The sequence below is a fragment of the Cololabis saira genome, chromosome 16, assembly GCF_033807715.1.
Source record: "Cololabis saira isolate AMF1-May2022 chromosome 16, fColSai1.1, whole genome shotgun sequence".
In the NCBI taxonomy this organism is placed as follows: domain Eukaryota; kingdom Metazoa; phylum Chordata; class Actinopteri; order Beloniformes; family Belonidae; genus Cololabis; species Cololabis saira.
This window is the reverse complement of record NC_084602.1, coordinates 978,216-1,005,847: the sequence shown is the minus strand read 5'-3', so window position 1 is coordinate 1,005,847 and position 27,632 is coordinate 978,216. Positions and strand designations below refer to the sequence as shown.

The 27,632-nt window shown below is 49.0% G+C and overlaps 1 protein-coding gene across 1 annotated transcript in view; it reads right to left on the bottom strand.

Annotated features, from left to right (window-relative positions):
* The window catches only part of mgaa (MAX dimerization protein MGA a), a 92,806-nt gene that overhangs the window by 52,148 nt on the left and 13,026 nt on the right, over positions 1–27,632 (bottom strand). The window contains exons 4-17 of the mRNA XM_061744462.1: positions 26,890–26,989; positions 23,261–23,362; positions 23,044–23,172; positions 19,953–20,075; positions 15,715–17,072; positions 14,443–14,737; positions 12,350–12,495; positions 11,912–12,268; positions 11,477–11,597; positions 10,320–10,666; positions 5,638–6,141; positions 5,200–5,428; positions 3,824–4,099; positions 2,397–3,037 (exon numbers count right to left, since the gene is read on the bottom strand). Of these exons, the coding sequence (XP_061600446.1) occupies positions 2,397–3,037; positions 3,824–4,099; positions 5,200–5,428; positions 5,638–6,141; positions 10,320–10,666; positions 11,477–11,597; positions 11,912–12,268; positions 12,350–12,495; positions 14,443–14,737; positions 15,715–17,072; positions 19,953–20,075; positions 23,044–23,172; positions 23,261–23,362; positions 26,890–26,989 (4,728 nt within the window). The remainder of the gene's footprint in view (positions 1–2,396; positions 3,038–3,823; positions 4,100–5,199; positions 5,429–5,637; positions 6,142–10,319; positions 10,667–11,476; positions 11,598–11,911; positions 12,269–12,349; positions 12,496–14,442; positions 14,738–15,714; positions 17,073–19,952; positions 20,076–23,043; positions 23,173–23,260; positions 23,363–26,889; positions 26,990–27,632) is intronic.

The window sequence follows — 27,632 nt, the reverse complement described above, 5'->3', positions numbered from 1 at the left end:
GGGACTCCTGACGCAGTAGATAGGTACCGGCAGGCCAAGCGGGCCGCGGCTCGGGCAGTCCTGGAGGCAAAAACTCGGGTCTGGGAGGAGTTCGGGGAGGCCATGGAGGAGGACTTTCGGTCGGCCTCGAGGAAATTCTGGAGGACCGTTCGGCGCCTCAGAAGGGGGAAGCGGTACTCTGCCGGCACCGTTTATGGTGCGGGTGGGGAGCTGTTGACCTCGACTGGGGACATTGTCGGACGGTGGAAGGAATACTTTGAGGATCTCCTTAACCCGACTGACATGCCTTCCACTGAGGAAGCAGAGGGTTGGGGCTCGGAGGCGTGCTCGTCCATCACCCAAGCCGAGGTCACTGAGGTAGTTCGTAAGCTCCTCAGTGGCACCGGGGGTGGATGAGATTCGCCCTGAGTACCTCAAGTCTCTGGATGTCGTAGGGCTGTCTTGGCTGACACGCCTGTGCGACATTGCATGGAGGAAGGGGACAGTACCGCTGGAGTGGCAAAACCGGGGTGGTGGTCCCTCTGTTTAAAAAGGGGGACCGGAGAGTGTGTTCCAACTACAGGGGGATCACACTTCTCAGCCTCCCGGGGAAAGTCTACGCCAGGGTACTGGAGAGGAGATTACGGCCGATAGTCGAACCTCGGATTCAAGAGGAACAATGCGGTTTTCGTCCCGGTCGTGGAACACTGGACCAGCTCTACACCCTCCGCAGGGTGCTCGAGGGTTCATGGGAATTTGCCCAACCAGTCTACATGTGTTTTGTGGATCTGGAGAAGGCATTTGACCGTGTCCCTCGTGCCATTCTGTGGGGGGTGCTGAGTGAGTATGGAGTCCGGGGCCCTCTACTAAGGGCTGTCCGGTCTCTGTATGATCGAAGCAGGAGTCTGGTTCGCATTGCCGGCAGTAAGTCAGACTTGTTCCCGGTGCATGTTGGACTCCGGCAGGGCTGCCCTTTGTCACCGGTCCTGTTCATAATTTTTATGGACAGGATTTCTAGGCGCAGCCAGGGGCCGGAGGGGATCCGGTTTGGGAACCTCAGGATTTCATCTCTGCTTTTTGCAGATGATGTTGTTCTGTTGGCTTCATCAGACCGGGACCTCCAGCGTGTGCTGGGGCGGTTTGAGGCCGAGTGCGACGCGGCAGGGATGAGAATCAGCACCTCCAAGACCGAGGCCATGGTTCTCGACCGGAAAAGGGTGGCATGCCTTCTCCGGGTGGGTGGAGAAGTCCTGCCTCAGGTGGAGGAGTTCAAGTATCTCGGGATCTTGTTCACGAGTGAGGGAACAATGGAGCGTGAGATTGACAGACGGATCGGTGCAGCGTCCGCAGTAATGCGGTCGATGTACTGGACCGTCGTGGTGAAGAGGGAGCTGAGTCGAAAGGCGAAGCTCTTGATTTACCGGTCAATCTACGCCCCTACCCTCACCTATGGTCATGAACTTTGGGTAGTGACCGAAAGGACAAGATCGCGGATACAAGCGGCCGAGATGAGTTTCCTCCGCAGGGTGGCTGGACGCTCCCTTAGATATAGGGTGAGGAGTTCGGTCACCCGGGAGGAGCTCGGAGTCGAGCCGCTGCTCCTTCACGTTGAGAGGAGTCAGCTGAGGTGGCTTGGGCATCTGTACCGGATGCCTCCTGGACGCCTCCCTAGGGAGGTGTTCCAGGCATGTCCCACCGGGAGGAGACCCCGGGGAAGACCCAGGACACGCTGGAGAGACTATGTCTCTCGGCTGGCCTGGGAACGCCTCGGACTCCCCCCGGAGGAGCTGGAGGAAGTGTCTGGGGTGAGGGAAGTCTGGGCATCCCTGCTGAGGCTGCTGCCCCCGCGACCCGGTAACGGAAAAGCGGGAGAAGATGAGTGAGTGAGTGAGTGACCAATAAAAATGTGGATTTCAAATCTTCTCTTCTTAGTGTACTGAATTGATTAGTCATGAACTGCATTTCTGCAATGTCCTAGAATTCTAATTCTTTATTTGGGGATCTTTAGCCGATATGAGATTAAAATGCGATTAATTAATTATAAATCCTGTAATTAATTAGATCATTTTTTGTAATCACCTGACGGCACTAGCAGCAACCTTTAACAAGTTTCTATAACCATCTTCTTTCACCTTCACAATATTGTTGAAAAAATATATATTTTTAAATCCCGTTTTTGATGCTAAAAACTAGTACAGACCAAGAGCTACGATTGGACGTCTGTAACGCAGCTGGGTGTCCTAAGACGACGCATGTTCACGTACGATGACGTCCACTCACCGTCCTGATGCTACAGTTAATATTCCTATGACGCTCTTCACCGGTTCTTTAGCCTGTTATGATATGATGGTGTTGGATCGTCTACCGTCTGGATGTTGGTGTTGTGTTTAAAAGAAAAGAACTTTAAAGTGACCCACATTTCTTACGTTTCTTGTTTCAAGCGGCAGGTTGTCTTCACCACTGTCTTCACCGCTGTCTTCACTGCTGTCTGACGAGTCCTCCGTCTCGCTACTCGACGACGTCAGCTCCATCACTTCCACCGGCTCATTGTCCACATGGATGATGTCCAGGTCCCCTGGGTGTCGGGCCAGTGGGGGGTCCGGGAGAGGCCCGTCAGCCCCGTCAGCCCCGTCAGCGGGGGGCCGGGACGGGGCTGACGGTGCTGGGAGTCCTGTGGTGGAGCTGCTACCTGGAGAGGACACGGTGTGGTCTGTGTGGGTGCTGTCTACTGGGGGGAGGGTTGGTGGGGGACCAGGCTCATGATGGACCCCCACATCTTTAGCCCCCCCTGACACAGTACTGGTCCCTGGCTCCTCAGCAGGAATGAGGGGGGCTGCAGGAGGGCTGGAGGTCTCCGGGGCCGAGACCCCCTCACCGGGGACGAGGGGGGCAGCTGTAGCAGAGGTGAGGACTAAGGTGTCCCTGCTGGACCGGGACGTGAGGATCTTCAGGGTGGTCTTCCTTCCAGAGATGGGGGAGGAGGATGATGTCAGAGGCTTTGAGCTCCTGATTACAGCCACGGTAGGGGGCCGGAGGGACGGGGATGATGAGGAGGGACCTGGGGGACAGAAACAGGCATCACAACCAAAACCAGCCTGATAGGAAAAGGTTTGTTTCAGTGACGTCACCAGGTGACAGAGATTGTTTCACTCATGTCCAGGACCAACTTTTAACTGTTTACATTGTTAGGCCAGTCAAGAACCTTTTAACATTTAATCGGTGATAGGACAAATTCAGACGAGTCTGTTTCACTTTCAAGTTATACAGTTTTAAAAATGGCGTGAAATTGTAGGGGCAGAAAGGGACAGGTGTGGGATGATGTAGGGGCAGAAAGGGACAGGTGTGGGATGATGTAGGGGCAGAAAGAGACAGGTGTGGGATGATGTAGGGGCAGAAAGGGACAGGTGTGGGATGATGTAGGGGCAGAAAGGGACAGGTGTGGGATGATGTAGGGGCAGAAAGGGACAGGTGTGGGATGATGTAGGGGCAGAAAGGGACAGGTGTGGGATGATGTAGGGGCAGAAAGGGACAGGTGTGGGATGATGTAGGGGCAGAAAGGGACAGGTGTGGGATGATGTAGGGGCAGAAAGGGACAGGTGTGGGAAGGTGCAGGGGCAGAAAGGGACAGGTGTGGGATGATGCAGGGGCAGAAAGGGACAGGTGTGGGATGATGTAGGGGCAGAAAGGGACAGGTGTGGGATGATGTAGGGGCAGAAAGGGACAGGTGTGGGATGATGCAGGGGCAGAAAGGGACAGGTGTGGGATGATGCAGGGGCAGAAAGGGACAGGTGTGGGATGATGTAGGGGCAGAAAGGGACAGGTGTGGGATGATGTCCGGACCTACCTGTGTGATCAGCTGGATCACGGTTCTGGTTCATGGCTCTCAGCTGGCTCACAGGAATCAGCTGCACCACCTTCCCGTCCGGTCTCAGGTAGTACTGGAACCCAGACGTGGACTGGAGTGGCTGCAGGATCATCCTCTGACGGGTGGGGGGGGAGTCCGGGGTCCGGGGGGGGAGGAGGGACAGAGGGCCCGTCTTACGAGAACCCGGGACCTGAACCAGCACCACCTGAGACGCTTTAGGAGACACAGCATTCAGCAGCTGGTTGGACCCGGTCCCTGAACCAACAAACACAGAACGGAAAGGTGTTAGGATGCAGAGCCACGCCCCCAGACGACGGAACCACGCCCCCAGACGACAGAACCACGCCCCCAGACGACAGAACCACGCCCCCAGACGACAGAACCACGCCCCCAGACGACAGAACCACGCCCCCAGACGAAAGAACCACGCCCCCAGACGACAGAACCACGCCCTCAGACGACAGAACCACGCCCCCAGACGACGGAACCACGCCCTCAGACGACGGAACCACGCCCTCAGACGACAGAACCACGCCCCCAGGACGACAGAACCACGCCCCCAGACGACAGAACCACGCCCTCCGGACGACAGAACCACGCCCTCCGGACGACAGAACCACGCCCCCAGGACGACAGAACCACGACCCCAGGACGACAGAACCACGACCCCCGGACGACAGAACCACGCCCTCAGACGACAGAACCACGCCCCCAGACGACAGAACCACGCCCCCAGACGACAGAACCACGCCCCCAGACGACAGAACCACGCCCCCAGACGACATAACCACGCCCTCAGACGACAGAACCACGCCCTCAGACGACGGAACCACGCCCCCAGACGGCAGAACCCTCAGACGACAGAACCACGCCCTTAGACGACAGAACCCTCAGACGACAGAACCCTCAGACGACAGAACCACGCCCTCAGACGACAGAACCCTCAGACGACAGAACCACGCCCTCAGACGACAGAACCACGCCCCCAGGACGTCAGAACCACGCCCTCAGACGACAGAACCACGCCCCCAGGACGTCAGAACCACGCCCTCAGACGACAGAACCACGCCCCCAGACGACAGAACCACGCCCTCAGACGACAGAACCACGCCCCCAGACGACAGAACCACGCCCTCAGACGACAGAACCACGCCCCCAGGACGACAGAACCACGCCCTCAGACGACAGAACCACGCCCCCAGACGACAGAACCACGCCCTCAGACGACAGAACCACGCCCCCAGACGACAGAACCCTCAGACGACAGAACCACGCCCTTAGACGACAGAACCACGCCCTCAGATGCAGACAGAACCTTTTGTCACATGACTTAACACCAGTACACATTTGCTCACCTGCGGAGGACGTTGAGCTGACGGCTGCGACAGGTGTTGCGCTGCCAGCAGAAGCAGTGTTGATGGGTGGAGGTTTGTAGGACAATGTAGACGATGAGGATGTTGGAGGAGCTTGTTGTCTGCGGGGAATCACACGGCCGGTCAGGTACGCTGCCAGACGATTGGCCGGGTGGAGCGCCCCCATCTTCCCCAGCTGGATCTTTGCCAGGGGATAATGCTTCCCGTTCACCTGCAGACAGACAGGTGGAAACCTCCATCAGTTTGAGTCATCAACCAACCCTCCAGGAGCAGAAGCTCCGTTACTGCAGATAACTGGTGACCTCCCGTACCGTCTCTTGCCAGTGTACAAAAGTGTTACCAAGGCAACCAGAGAGTTAAAAGCGACGTGACAAGCAGCTGTCAGAAAGGGGCTGAACAGGACTTTGGACAGGGCTTTACCTGGACCAGGTGGTCTGATCCTCCAGGGTGTTTCCTGTCGGCGGAGAGGAATCCGGCTGGAGAGACTCCCGTCAGAAAAGGCAGAGCCATGTGAAGTCTCTTCTTCTGCTCACACTTCATCGCTCTACGGTTTTCCTGCCCCTTGTCCACCCGGCAACCACTGCACCTGTCCACTTCCGCCTCAATGTCGCCTTCCTCCACCTCCTTCTGCCAGTTCTCAGGAGGCTCCGCCTCCTCCTCCACCTCCCTCTGGTATTCCTCAGGAGGCTCCGCCTCCTCCACCTCCCTCTGCCAGTCCTCAGGAGGCTCTGCCTCCTCCACCTCCTTCTGCCAGTCCTCAGGAGGCTCCGCCTCCTCCACCTCCCTCTGCCAGTCCTCAGGAGGCTCCGCCTCCTCCATCACCTCCTTCTGTCCTTCATGCGGAGGCTCGGCATCCTCCACCACCTCCCTCTGCGAGTCCTCAGGAGGCTCCAACCCCCTGGTCACGTGTCTCTGGTGGTCCTTCTGAAAGATACAAGATGTCCTGGTTAAGATTTGAGACAGCAAAGCAGTGGAATGAAGTTCAGACGTTGGAACACTGATTATCGGGGGTAGATATTAGCCACGGTTACATGATGTTTTTTTTTTTAATTCTGAATTAATTATTCTGAAATAAATCATTTAGAATTAAACTATTTTCCTTCGAGTTTACATGGAAATAGTAATTCCGAATTGAGGTTTACGTGGAAAACACGTTTGATCAGCTTTATCCAATTCCACTTAAAGGGGACCTATTATGGCATCTAATCCCTATTTTAAACAGGCCTTGAATGTCTTAAAAACAAGCTTTTGATTGTTTTTGCTAAATAAATTAGAAATTCAGCCTCTAAACCATGTCTTTATCTTCCCAGTCTCTAACCTCATTATCTATGCAGGATTCTGAGTGGGCGGGGCTATGATAATGAGGCTCTGTGCTGATTGGGAGTCAGCACAGAGAAAAGGGGAGTTTTTCCTTGCCACTGTTTGGCTTAAGGTTTTTCTCCCACTAGGGGAGTTTTTTACCTGCCATTGTTTATATAATAACTGCTCGGGGGTCATGTTCTGGGTATGGGTCTCTGTAAAGCGTCTAGAGACAACTCTGTTGTATTAGACGCTATATAAATAAAATTGAATTGAATTGAATTGGCTGCCTGAATGACGCCATACACCGCTATGAAAAAATGGCGGAAGCTCCGGCCGGCGGAGTCATAACCGTGTCATAACTGCATGCGATGCGAGCGAGCGTCAGCGACAAAATCAATTCCATTGCTTTATTTTCTATTGGACTGTCCTGACTGGCCGCAGCGCGCCGTTTTGAGCTGAACATTTGTCGGACACCCTGCTTCTATTTTCTTCCTGTCGCTCGTGTTGAAAGCCGGTTGAAAGCGCTGTAGGAAATGGTCACGGATGGGGAACGGCTGATCCAGTTAGTTGAAATGAGAAGTTATCTCTATGATACCTCGGTAACCCTTTCTTTTACAGTACAGTATTAACCAGGTAATACCATGGTAATTACACTGTAATTACCTAGTAGTACCTTCTATTTACAAGGTAATTACATGGTAACTACCGGGTAATTTACCCAGTAAGTACTAGATAATTATTACGTATTTTCTTGTACCATGTATTTATGTGTATTTACTATGTAATTACATGGTAAATACCTGGTTGTTTAAACTAAACATTACTAGGTAATTACAAAGACATTAGATGGGAACTATGAGGGAAATTACAGGTATTTACTACCGGTAGGTTAATATTGGTAACTACCAGTCAATTTAACATGTAATTACTCTGAAATTACATGAATTATTTCTAAGTAATTACAGGGTAATTACTACCGGTAAGTGTTTTCTGCAAACTACCAGGAAATTATAACCTATATTTGAGGTAGTTATCAGCTAATTACACTTCAATGACCATGTAGTTACCTTGTATTTACTATACATTTCATGGATAACTACCGGGTATTTACCCATTCATTATTGATTTATGTATTATCAATGGATGGGTGCATGTACCCCCGAGGGGTGTAAATGACTCTATTGACCTTGTAATTAACCTGATAGTTACCATGTTTTACCTGCAATTGGCAGGTACTTCCCTTGTAGTTACTTGCCCAGTAATTCTATTTCCTAAGTATTCACCCAGTAAGTATAGTAATTTTAACCTGGCCTTTACTCAGTAATTAAAGTGAAACTGGACTGTAAAAGAAAGCGTGTGTTGGACTGGATGGCTCATCCGGGCAGCTGCAGAATTTGGTTGCTTTCCTCCTTCTCTGAGTTGGCAGGCTGAGGGGAGACCACTTTATATATGTTAAAGCAAGAGAAAACCTGTTTTTCATAATAGGTCCGCTTTAAGGTCTGGGGGTTGGGAAGGTTCTGATTGGATAGGGGGGCGGACCGGAAGTTACGTCTACCGGAAGAAAAACAAACTTAGCCGCTACAACTTTGAAAACATCACAATTTTTATGTTTCCTGTTTCCATCTGTTCTTTTAATTATTTCCATTTATTAAATAAATGGTCTCTGCTCTTGACCAGCGTTTACTGCGTGCTGCCATCTTGAAACTTTGTTTGGAAAACCAGCCCAGGGCGGAATATAAGCGTCATGGAGACAGACGGGCGAGGGAACGAGCAGCGCAGAAAGACCGGAATTAATTTAAAGCGGAATGAGTGGATACATGATCACGGAATTATTCTATTCGAATTTAAAATCGGAATAAACCAGCCACTTACTTCGGAATTAAGTCTAATTTGGAATGGCCATTTTCATTCGGAATTAGGCGTTTACATGGTAATTTTTACTCATTTTAAATCGGATTTAATTTTAATTCTGAATTAAACTTCCCATGTAACTCATTAAGAGTAGGTGGGAGCGACCAGGTCACTGAAGCTCCTCCTCAGTCTTTTACATACCTGTTAGGTCTCCCGTTTTGCCCGGGAAACTACCGTATTTTACCCTCTTTCCCGCCGTCCTCCCGTATTAGTAATTTCCTCATAAATTTCCCGTTTGATAATATAATATATATATATATTTTTTTCACTTTAGTTTTTATTTCACATTTTTCTTTTACAAAAGGTAGGACAACTCAATCAAAATAGTACTAAAGATAATATAATAATATTTAAACAGCAAACTGAATCGTCGCTAGCCTCGCAAGAACTACCCCTTGCTGCAGCCTGGGTGGCAGTTCTTACAAGACTAGTGGCAACAACGGGAGCAAACTCAGAACAACAAATCAGAGATGGATGGATGTAACGAGAAAGAAGGCATTTCTGCTCCAAAAAAGCAAAGACTTTCCTAAAGAGGAGCAGGACGGGGCTCAGTTAGCCGTTCTGAAAGATGAGTGTGATGGAGGAGGACTTTTTCTGTGTTTTTCTATTAAACTACGCCTCGTTTTGGCTAAAGTTTAACCCGGTTTGGTGTCGTGCGATTGGGTTCAGAGAGAACGACCCACAACACTCGTGTGTACACACGTGTGTAGACGTGTTAAAGAGGTAAAGCCACAGATTTGTTTTCTTGTTGTAATCTGTGCTTTAAATAAATCTGACATTGTTTATTATAAAACAGACTGATTTATTGCGTGTGTAGTTGAAAAATGCATGAGAACAGGACCTTGAAAAAATAATCGCATATTAAATCGCAATCGCAATATTGAAGTAAAAAAATCGCAATTAGATTATTTTCAAAAATCGTTCAGCCCTAATTTAGACTATTATAGAAATTCCACACACAGGAATGTCCACAGCATTTCAGTGTCAACAAAGGTAGAACTATCAGATTCTGAGCACATAATTGTTTGTAAGTGGTTGAGGTAGATATTTTAAATTTCTTGTAAATCTGTCCTATAATGTAAGATACTAGAGCTGGGTATCATCACTGACCTCCCGATACGATACGATTCCGATACACTAGGTCCCAAGACGATACGATTTCCGATACGATACGATATCGATATTCTGGTTACAATAAGGGAATAACATAATCCTTCCACGCGCCACGTCCGGCCAGAGAAACCCCACCCTGCCTGGTGAAAAGAAGCGGCCTGCTCACTCCTCAAGTAAGGAGGAGACTTGAGCTCAGTGCAGGGCCTCCCGGGGTTGGTAGATGGAGCAATGCCCAGGACTGACTTAGGTAGGAGCACTGGGTGATAAAATGGGGGAAAAAATTGGGATAAAAAAAAAAAAAAAAAAAAAAAAAAAAAATTTAAATATATATTTTTTTTTTAAATCGATACTTGGATTTATGTATCGATAATCATTCCTACACATGCATATCGATACAATATCGATATATCGATATTTTTAACCCACCCCTATAAGATACTGGACCTCGGTTGGTGGAATATTTCCCGTATTTTTAAATCCAACACTTGACAGGTATGGTGTTTTAGCTGCTACGTCTTTGTCACAGCCGGACCCCGGTAGGATCCACCAACCCCTAACACTCTAACCAGCTGGTGCTGGTTGTGCATCACTTCCACTGTCGGTCAACAAGTGGTACAGAAGAGAAGGAGAAGGGGGGACCAAACAGCATGATCATTTATGTCACTGTTGGAACAGCGCTCTGGCCTTGTTCTGATGAAGCACTATAGGTTCTAACGTGGCCGAAGGGTTGGGCCATGTAGATGTGAGTAACCCAACCCCACACGGCTCCTGCCCACCTGTGAGTCCGACGCTGCTGGTCTGAAGGCTCGCTGGCCTCTCTGTCCTGCCAGTTTTCCTGCTGCTGCTGGTTTCTGCCTCTCCAAAGGCCTGGAGATGCGGATCCTGTACTGGACACACTGATCTTCCCCGCTCCCCTCAACAGTCTGCCCCTGGGGAGTGATGAGGTAATTCCTGATCCAGAAGGGCTTGGCCAGTTGGTCCTGAGCCATCGCCTCGCACAGCTTCCTCAACACGAAGTTCTGATCGGAGTCACGCGACCACTTACAGCCGGCCATGATGAAGAGTCTCTTTGATGGTGTGGGGGATGGTGTGGGGGGGCGGGGAGGAGGCTCACCTTCTTCACCTGCAGAGGAAACGGGACAGCCCCCATCAGAAACACCAAACACCTCCAACACAGGCAGGAGACATCCCCACCAGACACAGAACACTCCTCCATCACACTCCAGTCACTCCTCCATCATACTCCAGACACACCCCCATCACTCCTCCATCACATTCCAGACACTCCTCCATCACATTCAAGACACACCCCCATCACTCCTCCATAACATTCCAGACACTCCTCCATCACATTCCAGACACTCCTCCATCACATTCCAGACAAACCCCCATCACTCCTCCATAACATTCCAGACACTCCTCCATCACACTCCAGACACACCCCCATCACACTCCAGACACACCCCCATCACTCCTCCATCACACTCCAGACACACCCCCATCACACTCCAGACACACCCCCATCACACTCCAGACACACCCCCATCACACTCCAGACACACCCCCATCACACTCCAGACACACCCCCATCACACTCCAGACACACCCCCATCACACTCCAGACACACCCCCATCACACTCCAGACACACCCCCATCACACTCCAGACACACCCCCATCACACTCCAGACACACCCCCATCACTCCTCCATCACATTCCAGACACACCCCCATCACACTCCAGACACACCCCCATCACACTCCAGACACACCCCCATCACACTCCAGACACACCTCCATCACACTCCAGACGCACCCCCATCACACTCCAGACACACCTCCATCACACTCCAGACACACTCCGGACACAAACAGACATTTGGAAATGAAGAGTTCTGTGTTTTCCAGACTGGAACGGTTGGTCACGAACCCACCTTGATGAGGGTCAGGTGTTTCGGCGTTCTTTTTTAGCTGCGGTTCTCTCGGTTTCTGGAGTTTCGGTCGGGCAGTTTTGCGCTGGTCCAGCTTCACATCTTCTGGCACCTCATGCTGGACCTAAAGGGATTCCAAGTCAAATGTGGAGCAGTCATGAGTCTGACAACTGCTGGGTTTACGTCATCTGGGCTCCCGGTATGCTCTATGGCAGTGGTCTTCAACCCTGGTCCTCAGGACCCCCTGTCCTGCATGTTTTAGATGTTTCCCTGCTTCAGCATGTGATACAAATTACTCTGTCATTAACACACCTGCATGAGAAGCTGATGAAATATTCAAATCAAATACTTTTATATATTAAATATTTAATCAAATACTTGAATAAAATATTTCCATATTATCATATATTACCAGTGGTTGGTAAAAGACCCCTGTACCTTCTGTTTGTCCATCTTTCTTCTGAATCCTCGGACTCGGGCGCAGCTGCTGGGGACGTGCCTGCCCTCCGGCCTGGCCCCCAGCATGCCCACCTGGCTGCCCTCCTGCCGGCCCACCTGGCTGCCCACAGGCCTGTCCACTGGCCTGCCCTCCTGCCGGCCCACCTGGCTGCCCACAGGCCTGTCCACTGGCCTGACCTCCTGCCGGCCCACCTGGCTGCCCACCGGCCTGTCCACCGGCCTGTCCACCGGCCTGCCCACCGGCCTGCCCACCGGCCTGCCCACCGGCCTGCCCACCGGCCTGCCCACCGGCCTGCCCGCCTTGCTGCCCGCCTTGCTGCCCGCCGGCCTGCCGACCTGCAAACATCAACACCAAACACTTCAGTTCATGTCCAGGTCCTTCAACCCTCCACCTGTCTGATGGTGACCCGTACTTACGGAGGGCCGGGGCGGCCGGGCCGGTCGGCCGGCTCGGGACATTGCAGGGATGTGGACTGGCTCTGGATCCGAGGCTCCCTCGTCCCACCTCCACAGAGTCCGGATGCGCTCGGCAGGCTGGGAGACGCTGTCGGCCTCCTTCAGGACTACAACACCAGCACAGAGAGACCACTGTTATATATTTGAGTTCTTGAACTTCTTTTCACAGGTTCTCCTCAAAGATGCTTCCGAGTTTGTTTAAAGCGGTTTCAGTAAACTGGGCCAAGTCTCAGGAAGCCACCTCTTTAACCTCCCTCAGCTTTTATCCAACCAGCACGAGGAAGACGGGTTATTGTCACTGAAATACGTTCTCATCAGTTGGGAAAGATCAAATGATCTAAGATCATTGAGAACCACCAGGAGACCACGCCCCTGCAGGCAGCTGCGGTCCCCCTAGACGCCTTCCCCTCCCCCCACCTGACCACTAGGACCTGGATCCTGACCTGCAGCCCCCCCCTCCAACCACTAGGACCAAACACATGTGGACTGGTTGGACAAATTCCCATGAACCCTCGAGCCCCTGTAGGGTGTAGAGTTGGTCCAGTGTTCCGCGACCGGGACGAAAACCGCATTGTTCCTCCTGAATCCGAGGTTCGACTATCGGCCGTAATCTCCTCTCCAGTACCCTGGCGTAGACTTTCCCGGGGAGGCTGAGAAGTGTGATCCCCCTATAGTTGGAGCACACTCTCCGGTCCCCCTTTTTAAACAGAGGGACCACCACCCCGGTTTGCCACTCCAGCGGTACTGTCCCCTTCCTCCATGCAATGTCGCAGAGGCGTATCAACCAAGACAGCCCTACGACATCCAGAGACTTGAGGTACTCAGGGCAAATCTCATCCACCCCCGGTGCCACTGAGGAGCTCACGAACCACCTCAGTGACCTCGGCTTGGGTGATGGATAACGCCCCAGAGTCCCCACTCTCTGCTTCCTCAGTGGAAGGCATGTCAGTCGGGTTGAGGAGATCCTTCCACCGTCCAACAATGTCCCCAGTCGAGGTCAACAGCTCCCCACCCACACCATAAACGGTGCCGGCAGAGTACTGCTTCCCCCTTCTGAGGCGCCGAACGGTCCTCCAGAATTTCCTTGGTGTTCTAGGATTGCTGCCACGACAGGCACCGGAGACCTTGCGTCCACAACTCCGAGCCGCCGCGTCGACAATGGAGGCAGAGAACATGGTCCACTCGGACTCAATGTCCCCGGTCCCCCCAGGGATCTGAGAGAAGTTCTCTCGGAGGTGAGAGTTGAAGATGTCCCTGACAGAGGGCTCAGCCAGACGTTACCAACAGACCCTCACAATCCGTTTGGATCTGCCCGGTCTGTCCAACCTCCTCCTCCGCCAGCGCATCCAACTCACCACCAGGTGGTGATCAAGATACCCAGACCCTGATTGGCTGCCTGAATGACACACCGCTACGAAAAAATGGCGGAAGCTCCAGCCGGCAGAGTTAGTTGTGGGCGTGGTTTCACGCATCGGAGGCCAACCGATGTAAATCGCTACGTAACGACGGGAGCAGAATCTGAACGGCTCGTAGATCCACATCACACTGGATGGATCATCCGGGCGGCTGTACAGACACTGCAGAATTTGGTTGCTTTCCTCCTTCTCTGAGTTGGCAGGCTTAGGGGAGACCCCTTTATATATGTTAAAGCAAGAAAAAGCCTGTTTTTCATAATAGGTCCCCTTTAAATAAATGGGCTCTGCTCTTGACCAGCGTTTACTACGTGCTGCCATCTTGAAACTTTGTTTCGAAAACAAGCCCAGTGCGGATAAGCGTCATGGAGACAGACAGGCGAGGGAACGAGCAGCGCAGAAAGACCAGAATTAATTTAAAGCGAAATGAGTGTATACATGATCGCAGAATTATTCTATTGAATTTTGATTTAAAATCGGAATAAACCAGCCACTTACTTCGGAATTAAGTTTAATTTGGAATGTCCATTTTCATTCGGAATTAGGTGTTTACATGGTAGTTTTTACTCTTTTAAATCGGATTTAAATTTGAATTCTGAATTAAAGAGGAATTAAACTTCCCATGTAAACGCACTGACTCACCGTAAGCCATCCTCATCCTCCTCCTCCTCCTCCTCCTCCTCCTCTTCCTCTTCCTGCCGTGCTGGGAGCTGGGGCCGGGGCTGGCGTCGGGGCTGTCCAGGTTCTTGAGCAGCACCACCTTCTGCTTGAGGCAGCTGCAGCCGAACATGCAGGGCAACCGGCCGCAGTGGCTGGTCCTGGAACTGTGGGACAGACTGGAGCAGATGCAGCCCAGTCTGCAGAACTCGTTCAGACACGGCGCCGCCCGCCGGTGGCCCACCTGGATCGGTGCCGTCGGGTTCTCCCTGACAAAACCCTGAACAGTGGGGGAATGGTGGTGGGGGCGAAGGTGGAGAGAGGTGAACACTTTCTCATTATCATGACATACTGGTTTGGTGTTTGAACTACGCTGATTCCCGCCCAGGTGCGATGGCATCCAGTACAACTGTGAGAAGCCTTGGTGTTATTATCGATCAGGATTGGTGGTTTAAACAGCACATTAATCAGATTTGTAAGACAGCGTTGTTTCCATCTCCGTAATATCACAAAGATCAGGAAAATCTTCTCCCAGAGTGTTGCAGAAAAACTAGTTCATGTGTTTGTATCTTCTAGACTAGATTACTGTAATGTGTTATTAGCAGGATGTCCAAGTAATTTGCTGAATAGGCTCCAGCTGATCCAAAATGCAGCAGCGCGAGTGCTGACAGGAATCAGCAGGAGAGACCACGTCTCTCCAGTGTTAGCTTCGCTCCATTGGTCCCCGTAAAACTCCAGTTCAAAGTTCTGGTACTGGTGTATAAAGTCCTAAACATCCAAACTCCTTGTTTCTCCAGACCTGATAGAGCCTTATGTTCCTGGCAGAACTCTCCGTTCTCAGAGTGCAGGTTTACTCGTAGTTCCTAGATTATCTAAATGTAGATTTGGAGGGCGGGCGTTCTGCTATCAGTCACCATTACTATGGAACCAACTTCCAATCTGGGTTAAGGAGGCTGACACCACCTCCACCTTCAAAACTAAACTTAAAACCTTTCTGTTTAGTAACGCCTATAGTTAGTGTTTAGTAAACCTCTAGTTAGTGTTTAGTAAACCTCTTGTTAGTGTTTACAGAGAGGGCGCAAAGCACAGACCGTCGGCGGCGATCCCGTTCATTTATGTGATACCGGCTCAAGAGCGGACCGTAATACTGCTATAATATCGTATCGTTATCGTGACCTCAATATGGTGTATCGTACCGTATGGTGAGATTAGTGTATCGTTACACCCCTACTAGAAGATAAACAGATGCAGACTCACCGTCAGAGTGAAGAGGGATGTCAGAGCGATGGCGGCCCGCTCCTCGGTGATGCTCGTCCGGTACTGGCCCTCTCCCACCACGCCTTCTTCCAAGTCCCGCTGCCTGAGCAGGGCCCGGGTCATGCCGAGCTGGCTCGGCCTCCTGCAGGTCTCCACGTACTGACCCAGCTCAGAATCCGACTCCAGTGGAGCCATGTCCTCAGACATTCCCCTGGGTCGGGCCAGGCTCAGGGTCTGAGATGACGTCTGGGGTTTGAGTTTCCTCCTCCTCTTAAAGACGGGTTTGTGTGAAGGTTCTGAGGGCTGAAGAAGGGTTGCAGCTGGACCGGACTCAGAGCCTGGAACTGCTGCAGATTCTGGTCTGGGTCTTTTCTGTCTAGGACCTGTCTTCTTTGCCCTCCTGCCGGGTTTAGTCTCCTTGAGACGAGGTCTCTTCGATGGGGGGATGAATCCAGATATCAGGTCTGAGGCAGGTGAGACGGAAGTATGCTTCATCAGGACGTGGTCCAGAGTACGGACGTAGCTGGTGCTCTTCATAGGTAGCTCGTAGGTCGGCGTCTCCACCGGCGGCTGGGAGAAGCTGGCGGCTCGCTCGTTGATCAGCTTCCCCTCATTCTCCAGATACTCGTCGAGCATGTCGCTGCAGAACGCAGACAAGTTCTTCTTCTGCAGATCTGAGCTGGGACCAGACGAGTCCCTCTGCAGATCTGAGCTTGGACCGGACGAGTCCCTCTTCTCAACATCTGAGCTGGGACCAGACAAGTTCTTCTTCTGCAGATCTGAGCTGGGACCAGACGAGTCCCTCTGCAGATCTGAGCTGGGACCGGACGAGTCCCTCTGCAGATCTGAGCTGGGACCGGACGAGTCCCTCTGCAGATCTGAGTTGGGACCGGACGAGTCCCTCTGAAGATCTGAGCTGGGACCGGACGAGTCCCTCTGCAGATCTGAGCTGGGACCGGACGAGTCCCTCTGCAGATCTGAGCTGGGACCGGACGAGTCCCTCTGAAGATCTGAGCTGGGAACGGACGAGTCCCTCTGAAGATCTGAGCTGGGACTGGACGAGTCCCTCTGAAGATCTGAGCTGGGACCGGACGAGTCCCTCTGAAGATCTGAGCTGGGACCGGACGAGTCCCTCTGAAGATCTGAGTTGGGACCGGACGAGTCCCTCTGCAGATCTGACCTGGGACCGGACGAGTCCCTCTGCAGATCTGAGCTGGGACCGGACGAGTCCTTCTCAAGATCTGAGCTGGGACCGGACGAGTCCCTATTCTCAACATCTGAACTGGGACCCGACGAGTCGTTCTGCAGATCTGAGCTGGAACCGGACGAGTCCCCCTGCAGATCTGAGCTGGGACCAGCTGCAGGAAAGAAAACACAACAGTTTTGCTTTTGACATTGTTGATCACTACCTTCTACTGGACAAACTTTACTCAATTGGTATCTCTAGAAACTCTTCTTTGGTTCAACTCATATCTCCATAACAGACGTCAGTGTGTTAATCTTAATGGAATCCGATCCAAATACACAATTGTTGAGAAGGGAGTACCACAAGGCTCATCCCTTGGACCACTCCTTTTCTCCATTTTTATTAATGACCTCCCAAAAACCTGCTCCAACTGTCGAATACATTTATACGCAGACGACACAGTAATATATACATCCGGTAATAATACATCAGTAATTGAGAGACCCCTACAAAGTGAATTTCGTCCTGTTCAGAATTAGCTATTATCAACTAAACTATTGTTAAACAAAAATAAATCATGTTCAATGTTGTTTGGTACCAGATTAGGCCTTGGAAATAACGCAGATCTCAATATTCTTTTTAACGATGGCTCACCCCTTAAACAGGTGACCTCATTCAAACACCTCGGCCTCTGGATCGACCCATTACTTACCTCCAAACATCATATCGAGTCCATCACAACTAAATTACATCGCAACCTAGGCATCCTTTACCCTTCAATAAACTGTTTCACTCTACAAACAAGGATTGTAATTGAATTGAATGATTGAAAGATTGAATTGTCACACAACTGTTAATACCCATTTTAGATTATGCTGATGTTGTCTACCAGAACACTAATGAATCACATCTCCAACCCCTCAATGTCATTTACAACAGTCTCTTTAGATTTGTCTCACGGTGCCCATACCGAACTCACCACTGCTCCATGTACCAATCACTAAACTCAGTGTTTCCCCTAGAATTTTTTTCAGGCCCGGTGGTACCCACCGAAAAAACCCTAAACAGACGAGGCGCGTGGGACGGCATATTGGACATGTGATATGCAGCAATATAACAAAGTTTTACATTAAAAATCATTGTAGGCCTATATTGCTGAATTATATCACTTCTATGAAATGATTAGGCTAAATCTAACCTTTAACCAGAGTGTCCTGGGCCTGAAAGGCTGCAGTGTGCTGGTCTGACCCATATGAGCATTGATCTATTCTATAAATTTCAGAGGGATCTCTATGAAAACCCTCTGGGATGGTCCTCTTTTAACGGCTGCTTGTGCTGACGGCATATGCCACAAAACATCCCTATTAACAGTTGAGATTATATCAGTTATAAATAATTTAAACATTGTAGAAGATTTCCCCCCCCCCCCGTTTTGTTATAACAGAGTTACATGCATTTGACTGGGGAAAAAATTAACCTTGAATGGTTCTAGTGGAAAGACAATCTATTGTCTGTGTTATTTTCATTATTATCGCTTACCCAAAAAAAGAAGCTCAGTCAGAACAAAAATGTAAGCTAAACAACAAGCAGAACCCTCGGCGTAGGGTACGCGGCGACACGCAACGTACGGTGCGTGAGCTGCGTACCCTACGACGTAAGTTCTGCGTTGGTGTAACGCGGAACCATAAATCAGCCTTGACGTTCACACGTGTTCCTGGCACTAGGACCCCGCGGACGCATGGTCGTTGGGCTGTTTTTTCCTTCATGCTTCCCTGCAGCGTCACATGCAAACACAAACACACGTACCTGGCAACAACATTTCTTTACATCATGTTGTCTGTCGCCCGCAATATTTTTTCTTTTTTTGGCCGGCGCCATAGTTGACTAACTACAAACTCTATACACCCCATAATGTATAATAATATGCCCGCGCTCTCAGCAGCGGTACTCGCATCGTTACTAGGCAACGAAGCAGGTTGACTCCCGTTGCAGAACAGCGCTGCACAGAGACGCTCCTAAACGTAAATGATCATTGATTTTTTTTTTTTAGGCCTGGCGGGGGGTCTCGTTGGCCTGGCGGCCCCGCCAGGCCTGTACAATGGTAGGGGAAACACTGTAACTGGTTCCCCCTCATATCAGCTCAAGAAGACAACACCACTGGGTCCAACTCATATTCAAATGTATCCACTTTAGTTATACATCTTACTTAAAACAATATCTGATTCCATATATCCTCATATTCTCTCAGAAACACTCAGCAACCCTTCTTTTTTGTTCCTTTGACATTTAAAGAAATTGGCAGACGTGCTTTTAAGTTCAAAGCCCCATCAGACTGGAACAACCTACCCACCAATATAAGAAAACTTAATTCATTACATCTCTTGAAAAACTCACTATTTTCCAATCTCAATAAACCATGTAGTTGCCTCTAGTGGTATTGCCTTCTTATTTGTGTAATTTTTTTTTTTATACATAATGTATCTACCTTTTCATATATTGTATAATAATGATGATGAGAATGACTTATTAATATTGTTGCTCTTGTTGTTATTACTGTGTTATTTGCAGTATTTACTTGTGTTCTTCAGGTGTGGTAGGTCTTGACTGGTGTGTGGGCGGGTTTGTGTGTGAGAGCCTTATGTATTAAGTATGTTGTATGTGACTGTTTTGTATTGTGTTGTATGTTTTTTGTTGGACCCCTGAAAATGAGATGTTTCATCTCAAGGGGCTATAGGTTAATAAATTCAAATTCAAACAGTTACTACAGAGCGAGTATTGACTTTAATCTGCTAAATGGTTTATGCTTCTCCGTGTTAACACACACGCCTTGAATTCACCACCAAACATTTCAAGTTTAATGAACCGTTGTGGGATCCAAAGAACCTTGAATGAATTCCTGCTGGGGGACAGGAGTCAGAGGCCCCTGAGGACGGGGTTCACGGACCCCCACCTGTCAGCACTCTTCATTTCTTTGTGGGGACACTCACCTTTACACGGACTCAGACACCACCACACCCCCAAGTTCAAACAGACACAAGCAAACGGAAATCACCTTCAGGTGTGGAAGATGCAGGGGTGGGTATCGCCTCAGGAAGGATGAACTTCTCCCTCCAGCCTTTGATTTGAGTCACATCTTTAGTTTTTCCTGTTCTGGACATAAACGTGGCAGAAACACCTGCAAATAGAAGAGAACACGGCGACTCTGAGTTCCTCGTGTTCTTCAGCACGTTGATCTCCGGGTTCCCCCTGACTCCGAGTCTCCTCGGCTGCTTAGACCAGATCCTGAGACCCCCCTACTGTTTTCACGGGATATTTATTTAATTTCATTTTATTTTATTGTTTATACATTTTATTTTATCTCTTATATATTTGTTTTTAGATTTGTATTGTGTTGCACCACATCAAATTCCTTGTGTGTGTTAACAAACTTGGCAATAAACCCTTTTCTGATTCCGATTCTAAAGCAGGGGTCACCAACCCTGGTCCTCGAGGGCCGGTGTCCTGCATGTTTTAGATGTTTCCCTGCTTTAACACACCTGATTCTAATTAATCATCGTCATCAGCTTTTCATCCAGGGCTGCACAATTCTGTTGATGACACAGTCACTTGTATCACGGTGCAATGAAGCAGGGAAACATCTAAAACCTGCAGGGACACCGGCCCTCGAGGACCAGGATTGAGGACCCCTGTTCTAAAGGATCTAAAAACATCTCAGACCTCCATAAATGCAGACATTGTAGCCGTCGTGTACAGATATCGGTATCAGGGCCGATACTGCTCTCATACTCGTACTCTCCAATACCACGCACCGATACCACTTCATTGTTGTTGTAGTTACTGGTTAGTGACTCTAGGGGGAGATGTTGAGCTGCAGTCAGCGTGGTGATGAGAAGAGAGTGATACATGAGTGAGACTGGCAGCGCCGTTTCAGGCAAGATAGCAACAATTAATACAAGCGGGACGTCAGCAGTGTGGACATATTTCAAACTAAGAGACGACAGAAGCAAGACAGACTGAAGCTACTGCTGCTAAGGTGTCAAGAGGAGGAAAGGAGAATACGTCGTTTAATAACAGCAACTTGATAAAACATCTCAAGACGCATCATAAAGCTGAGTATATGGAGTTTGCTAATGTTACTGCAAGAACACAACAGCAACATTAGCTCAGGTTCTGCAAAAGAGACGACCCACAGGCCGTTAAAATACCGGAGGCTCTAAGCCGTTATCTAGCGCTGGAGGAGCAGCCACTCTCAGTTGGACAAGACGAAGGATTTCGCCGTTGTCTCGACGCACTCGAGCCGCGATATGTTTCATTGATATGTTATATGTTTGATATTTTCTTAAATGTGAAGACAGTGCCAATGTGGAGACTTTTTATTTACACAGAAAGATTTTTTTTTTTGTTTAAAATAGTTATTCTACTCATTTTATTTATTTTTATTGAATTTATCTGTTGCAGATAAAACCTGTCTTCCAATTCATTGCATTCTTCATTGTATTTTTTGGCCTAGTTATTTTTGTGGTAGAAGTATTGTATCGGTACTCGGTATGGGCAAGTACACAAATTAAAATACTCTTACTCGGTGTGAAAAAAATGGTATGGGGACATCCCTAGTAGAGACGCCCCCCAGAAAGCCGCAGGATGGGCAGAGGACTGCCGTGATGGCAGCACAGCAGTGCCTTAGCTGGACCGTTGTACGGCGGCAGCACACAAATGTGAACTATACACAGGGCTGCACATAAGTGGGCCGCCAGAGCGGATGCGCCGTCAAAATCCACAGTGCGCTGTCAATCTTGTGCTGCGAACCGCTTTTGCGTACCAACAGCTGGGGCTCATATTATTGGTTGTGGCCAGACCAGAATACTAATATTAAAAAATCTATTGCGAGAGCTTTTCCCCAGAACTGCCACTCAAAGTTGGTACAGGCCAATCACCGCGCGTCCTTACTCCCCCTCCATGATCGTGGCGGCGGTGGGTTGGGCAGGAAGAGATGGAAGGATCTATCATCACAAGCAGCTTTACTGAACAAACCCCGACACGTCTCGTCAAAATGTCCAAGAAGCAAGCGCCATTAAGTAATTATTTTGGCGTCCACCACCACCAACTACAAAGAGACGCCAAACTGAACCACTACCCGAATTGAACAGAAAACGTGTGTTCGCCGAGAAGTGGCTGCATGATGTTACGCGGCGACGCGTACCGTAGGTTCGCGTTCCCGCGTATCCTACCCCGTAAGCTCTGCGTTGGTGCAACGCGGAACCATAAATCAGCCAGTGTCCGTCACTGCATGTAGCAGTTTCCTGCACCAGCAAGACGCTGCTCTCTGATTATGGCTCACAGTTTATGAAACCCCAAATAAAAAATAAATTAGAGAATATTTTATGAAATCAATAAACAATTCCATCATCAAAATTATAACAAATAAAGGTTCAACATATCTTGCTTTGCATGTAATAAGACTAGGTAATATATTAGTTTCACCTTTTAAGTTGAATTATTGAAATAGATTAACTTTTATACCATATTCTAGTTGAATTATTGAAATAAGTTAACTTTTACACCATATTCTTCACCTGTAGCAATATTCTACACCTTGGCTGATGTGGACATACAGAGCATAGGAGGCCATTTCAGCTGCTATATGGTTGGCTGTCTGTACAGTCATGCAAGTTCAATGCTATTAAAGAACACGTTTTTTCATATAAAATAAACACATTTTTATGCAGTTTAGAAGTTTTGGGGCTTTTTTTTTGGCTCCTGCGCTGCTGAAATCGGGGCGTCCTATTTCTGAAAGTTGGCAACCCTAGGTGCAAAATATGCCGTGAGCATCCCAATCTGGCCGATAAAAACTAACTTTTATACTGACTCTACAGACTAAAACGCACCATAATGTGTTAATTCATCTTTATAAGTGAATAAATATCGTTTTGCCTATAACTTATTCCTGCATCCCTCTTTTATCGATCCGGCGAGACGGGTCACCGCGTTTTTGGAGCCCCAAGTCACATATCCAGGGGCTCCTCTGAGCACCAGACCAAAATAATTATGTGCACGTTGTAGGAAAGTAATAAAGATGGCCAATGGTGTCAAATGAAAATAAATGTTTTTCACGTCAGCATGCGGTCATCTGGAAGAGTGCTCACCCTGAGAAGACGGCAGCCTCGGGTTCAGAGGCTCCAGAGGAACTCCAGGAGGGGGGAGGGGAAGATGGACTCCCAAGTACGGCAGGTCTACGGACAGAGCTGGTTCCAGCAGGCTCATCTGCAGACCAACTGAGCACACAGAGAACAGGAGGAGGGGGGAACGTTAGCTTGGAGTTGTGCAGCTGCTGGTGCTGAGCCATTCAGGGAAACGCTGTACCTTCCTGCAGCACGGGGTGGAGAACCTGCCGGTGCTTCATCAGCTTCAAGTCCCTCAGCAGAGTCTTCTGGAAGACCGCAAACATCTCCTCCAGGTTCTCTGCTGGAGGTTCAGACAGGTTAATCTTGTCTGAACTCTAATCTGGTCCTTTTCCACTAGTACCTACTCAGCGCTTCTACCCGCCACGCCCCCGTCTTGCTCTTTTCCACTAGGGGCCGAGGCGGGTGGAGCCGTGCCAAGCAGATACTTTTTCTGTACCGAGGCTGCCGAGGTTCTAACCGGGCTGAGCCGGCACTATATCTGACGTCATCACCCTCCTCGCCACTGATTGGTGGGGGGGCGGGGCCGTCATCACCCTCCTCGCCACTGATTGGTCGGGGGGCGGGGCCGTCATCACCCTCCTCGCCACTGATTGGTCGGGGGCGGGGCCGTCATCATCCTCCACGCCACTGATTGGTCGGGGGGCGGGGCCGTCAGACATTTGAATCAGGAAGCGGGAGTCAGCGCGAGAGCGACTCGCGGCTTCTGATCAGCGCCGACACAAACAAAGGGATTGCGCAATCCAGTACGTCACAGCAGCCTCACCCCAACCTGCCCACTTCTCACCTGGGGAGGGGAAACAAACGAGGACAAAGCGGGTGGAGGTGGGACGAGGCGTGACGAGCCGTACTGAGTAGGTACTAGTGGAAAAGCGCCATTAGAGAACTCATGAACATGAATCATCACAAAACTGAGAAATCAGTCACACCATCACAAAAGTACATCCAGACTGGAGCAGCACCAGCTGCAGTTTATTTTCTTTCGTAAGACAGTGATTAACTGCACGTCTTTAGTTAATCAACAAAGAAAAATAGCCGAGGCTGCAGACGGAGCTCTGCTGGCTTTATCCCACTGAGCATGCTCAGTAGGGAGATGCCGTTTTCAAATGTGTTCATGGTTTTTACTTCAATATGTTGCTTTTTGCCTCTGAGGTTGTACAACACTAGTAAGTACTTTAACAGCATCTTGTGGGTCCTTCAGTGTGGAGGGTTGTCCTGCAGCTTCCTCCCACAGTCCAAACACATCTGTCTGTTAAACTAGAAGAAACGGTCCAAGGCCTTAAGTCCTCATCCTGCTGCCTTGACACCCTGCCAACAAGCTTTCTCAAAAATGTTTATAGCTGCCTGGCGACTGACTTATTGCAGATAATTAACACATCCCTTCTTACAGGCATTTTTCCAAAATCCCTCAAAACTACAGTTGTTAAGCCCCTGCTAAAAAAGCGTAGCCTTGACTCCTCTTTAATCAGCAACTACAGACCAATATCAAATCTTCCCTTTATAAGCAAAGTACTTGAAAAAATTGTCTACCAACAACTCAACAACTTCTTAACCTCTAATGATTTCCTAGATAATTTCCAATCAGGTTTTCGACCCCATCATAGCACTGAAACCGCACTCACTAAGGTTATAAATGACATCCGAATGAACACTGATCTAGGCAAAATCTCAATTCTAGTACTACTTGATCTTAGCGCTGCTTTTGATACCGTTGACCATGAAATTTTACTGGACAGACTGGAAAACTGGGTTGGGCTTGGTTTAGATCCTATCTGCAAGACAGGGACTACTTTGTTTCCATCGGCAATTACACATCTGACCCAACCAATATGACATGCGGGGTTTCCCAAAGTTCAATCCTAGGCCCTGTTTTATTTAATCTCTACATGCTCCCACTTGGCCTAATTATGCAAAAAAAACAGAATAGGTTGCCATGGGCCGCTCGGTGGCACAGTGGTTTCAGCAGCGGCTCATATACTGAGGCTACAGTCCTCCTCCTGCAGCGGTCGCAGGTTCGAATCCCGGCCTGCGCACCTTTGCTGCGTGTCATCCCCATTCTCTCTCTCTACCCCTTTCCAGTCTGCATCTCCAATAAAGGGCCACTAGAGCCCAAAAAAATCTTTAAAAAAAAAAAAAAAAAAAAGAATAGGTTGCCATAACTATGCAGATGACACCCAATTATACATAGCCGTCTCATCGGATGACTATGCTCCCATAGACTCACTGTGTCAGTGCATCAAGCAAATAAAGGACTGGATGTGCCAGAACTTCCTCCAACTAAATAACGACAAAACAGAGATAATTGTCTTTGGTGCTAAAGAAGAAAGGCTCAAAGTTACTGCACATCTTGAATCCTTATCTCTGAAGCCAAAGGACCAGGTAAAAAGTCTTGGTGTTATTATTGACTCTGATCTGAACTTTAACTCCCACATCAAGTCTATAAGAAAATCTGCCTTTTATTGTCTGAAAAATATAGCAAGAATTAGAGGCTATATGTCCAAACAAGACCTAGAAAAACTTATTCATGCCTTCATTTCTAGCAGGTTAGACTACTGCAATAGTCACTTCTCAGGCCTCCCTAAAAAAGCCATTAAACAACTTCAGCTCATTCAGAATGCTGCTGCTAGAGTTTTAACAAGAACCAAGAAAGCTGAGCACATTACACCAGTTCTTAAATCTCTGCATTGGCTACCAGTGTGTCATAGAATAGATTTTAAAATACTCCTGCTAGTGTACAAATCTCTTAACGGGTCAGGCCCAAAGTACCTCTCTGAACTGCTTCTACACTATGAACCCCCTAGACCTCTTAGGTCATCAGGGACTGGTCTGCTAACTGTTCCTAGGCCCAAAACAAAGCATGGCCAAGCCGCTTTCTGCTATTATGCCACATATAGCTGGAATAAGCTCCCGCAAGACCTTAAATCTGCCCCAACTTTGCCTAGTTTTAAAACTAAGCTAAAGACCCTTATGTTTACTTCTGCTTTTAACTGCTGCTAAATCGCAGCACTTTTTATCAACTTTTAGCTTTTATTTCTTACTTCTATTTAAATTTTTAACTTTATTTTTGAATCTTACTGTTAATGTTTTTATTGTGTTCTGTATGATGTTGATTGTAATTCATTGTTGATTGTATTGGAACGTTTTTATGTAAAGCACTTTGAGCTGCTGTGTGCACGAATTGTGCTATACAAATAAATCTGACTTTGACTTTGTTATTGTGAATGACCCAGACGTGTGTGGGCGTGTTCATCTATGTGTGGTCATGTGATGCGGAGACCTGTCCAGGTGACATCCTGCCTATCACCTGAAGCCAGCTGGATGGACTCCAGCTGGCCCCTGGGACCCTGAACAGGAAGGATGGATGGACTTCCTGCGCTTCCACTCCACGCTTCCCAGACCAATCAAGACTGATCATGATGCACTTTCCAATGTGGAATCAGGAAATGTGGGTTTCTCAGCATTTTAAACGTTTAAAAGGGATGCATTTACTGAAAACTAAAAGAAATAGGCATCTTCAAGGCTACGCACGTGGTGCACAAACAAGCCAGTTTTGACCGATTTCAGCTACTATTGGCTGATGCCGTTTAGAGCTGATCAGAGCCGATCAGATAAAAACAGACTGATCCAATCACCAGCTGGTAAGCTGACACGCCTGTAATTCAGACAAATGTGGAAGCAGATGGGTTCAGACTACAGGAAAACGGGTTCGAAGATCCACCTCCATCACAGACGCACAGACTCCAGATGATGTTTCTTCTCATCTCTAGCATCGACACACATGGACATTTGAAAATGACGCTGCATGGTTACCGTGGCTGCCGTCGTTTCCTTCAGCTTCTGCTTGAGTCCTGGTGGTCGTCTGAGGGGCCGGATCTTCGGGGGTGTCTGTAGTGTGGAGTTTGAGGGCCTCCTAAAACATGAGGTTAGTCTTTATCAATAAAACAGTCTGACGTGTAATAAATATCAGCATTAAACACTCAGACGGGCAGCTAGCCTTCTCCTGGGTAACTGGAGCTGCCACTTGGATCATCCAAACTTCTCCCATCACAACATGAACCCTCTTTTGAGCTTAGTTTAACCCCAACTCAAGAACCACTGGGCCAACTGTAAATAAAACTAAACCTAATGATTCACAAATGCCGTTAACCCAAACTTTGTTCCCAGAAAACATGGTGAATGTTAAAAGTGAGTCACGGAAGCACTACAGACCCAAACTAAATGGACTGAGACAATGAGGAAGACCGTCCCGTGGTCAGTCAGGTTCTCTCCACAAACCATCAAGGGGGGCCCGTCTTAACCTAAAAACATCTATTGCAAAAATCCCTTAATTGTGTTAAGTTAAGGGGAGGGAATGGCGTATCTTATGTCCAGTGTGCCGAGGAAGTCTTTAAATCCATCTTTGGTGCCGGTGTTAAGCGCCGTTAGCCGGTGTTAGACGGCACCATGTCCTTGGTGTCCTCGACTGAGTTCCACTGACAACAGATGCTGGACTAAATCCGAGACCACCTCTCCTAGGAGATCTCAGCTCGCTTGTTTTGTCCTGCATCCGAGCG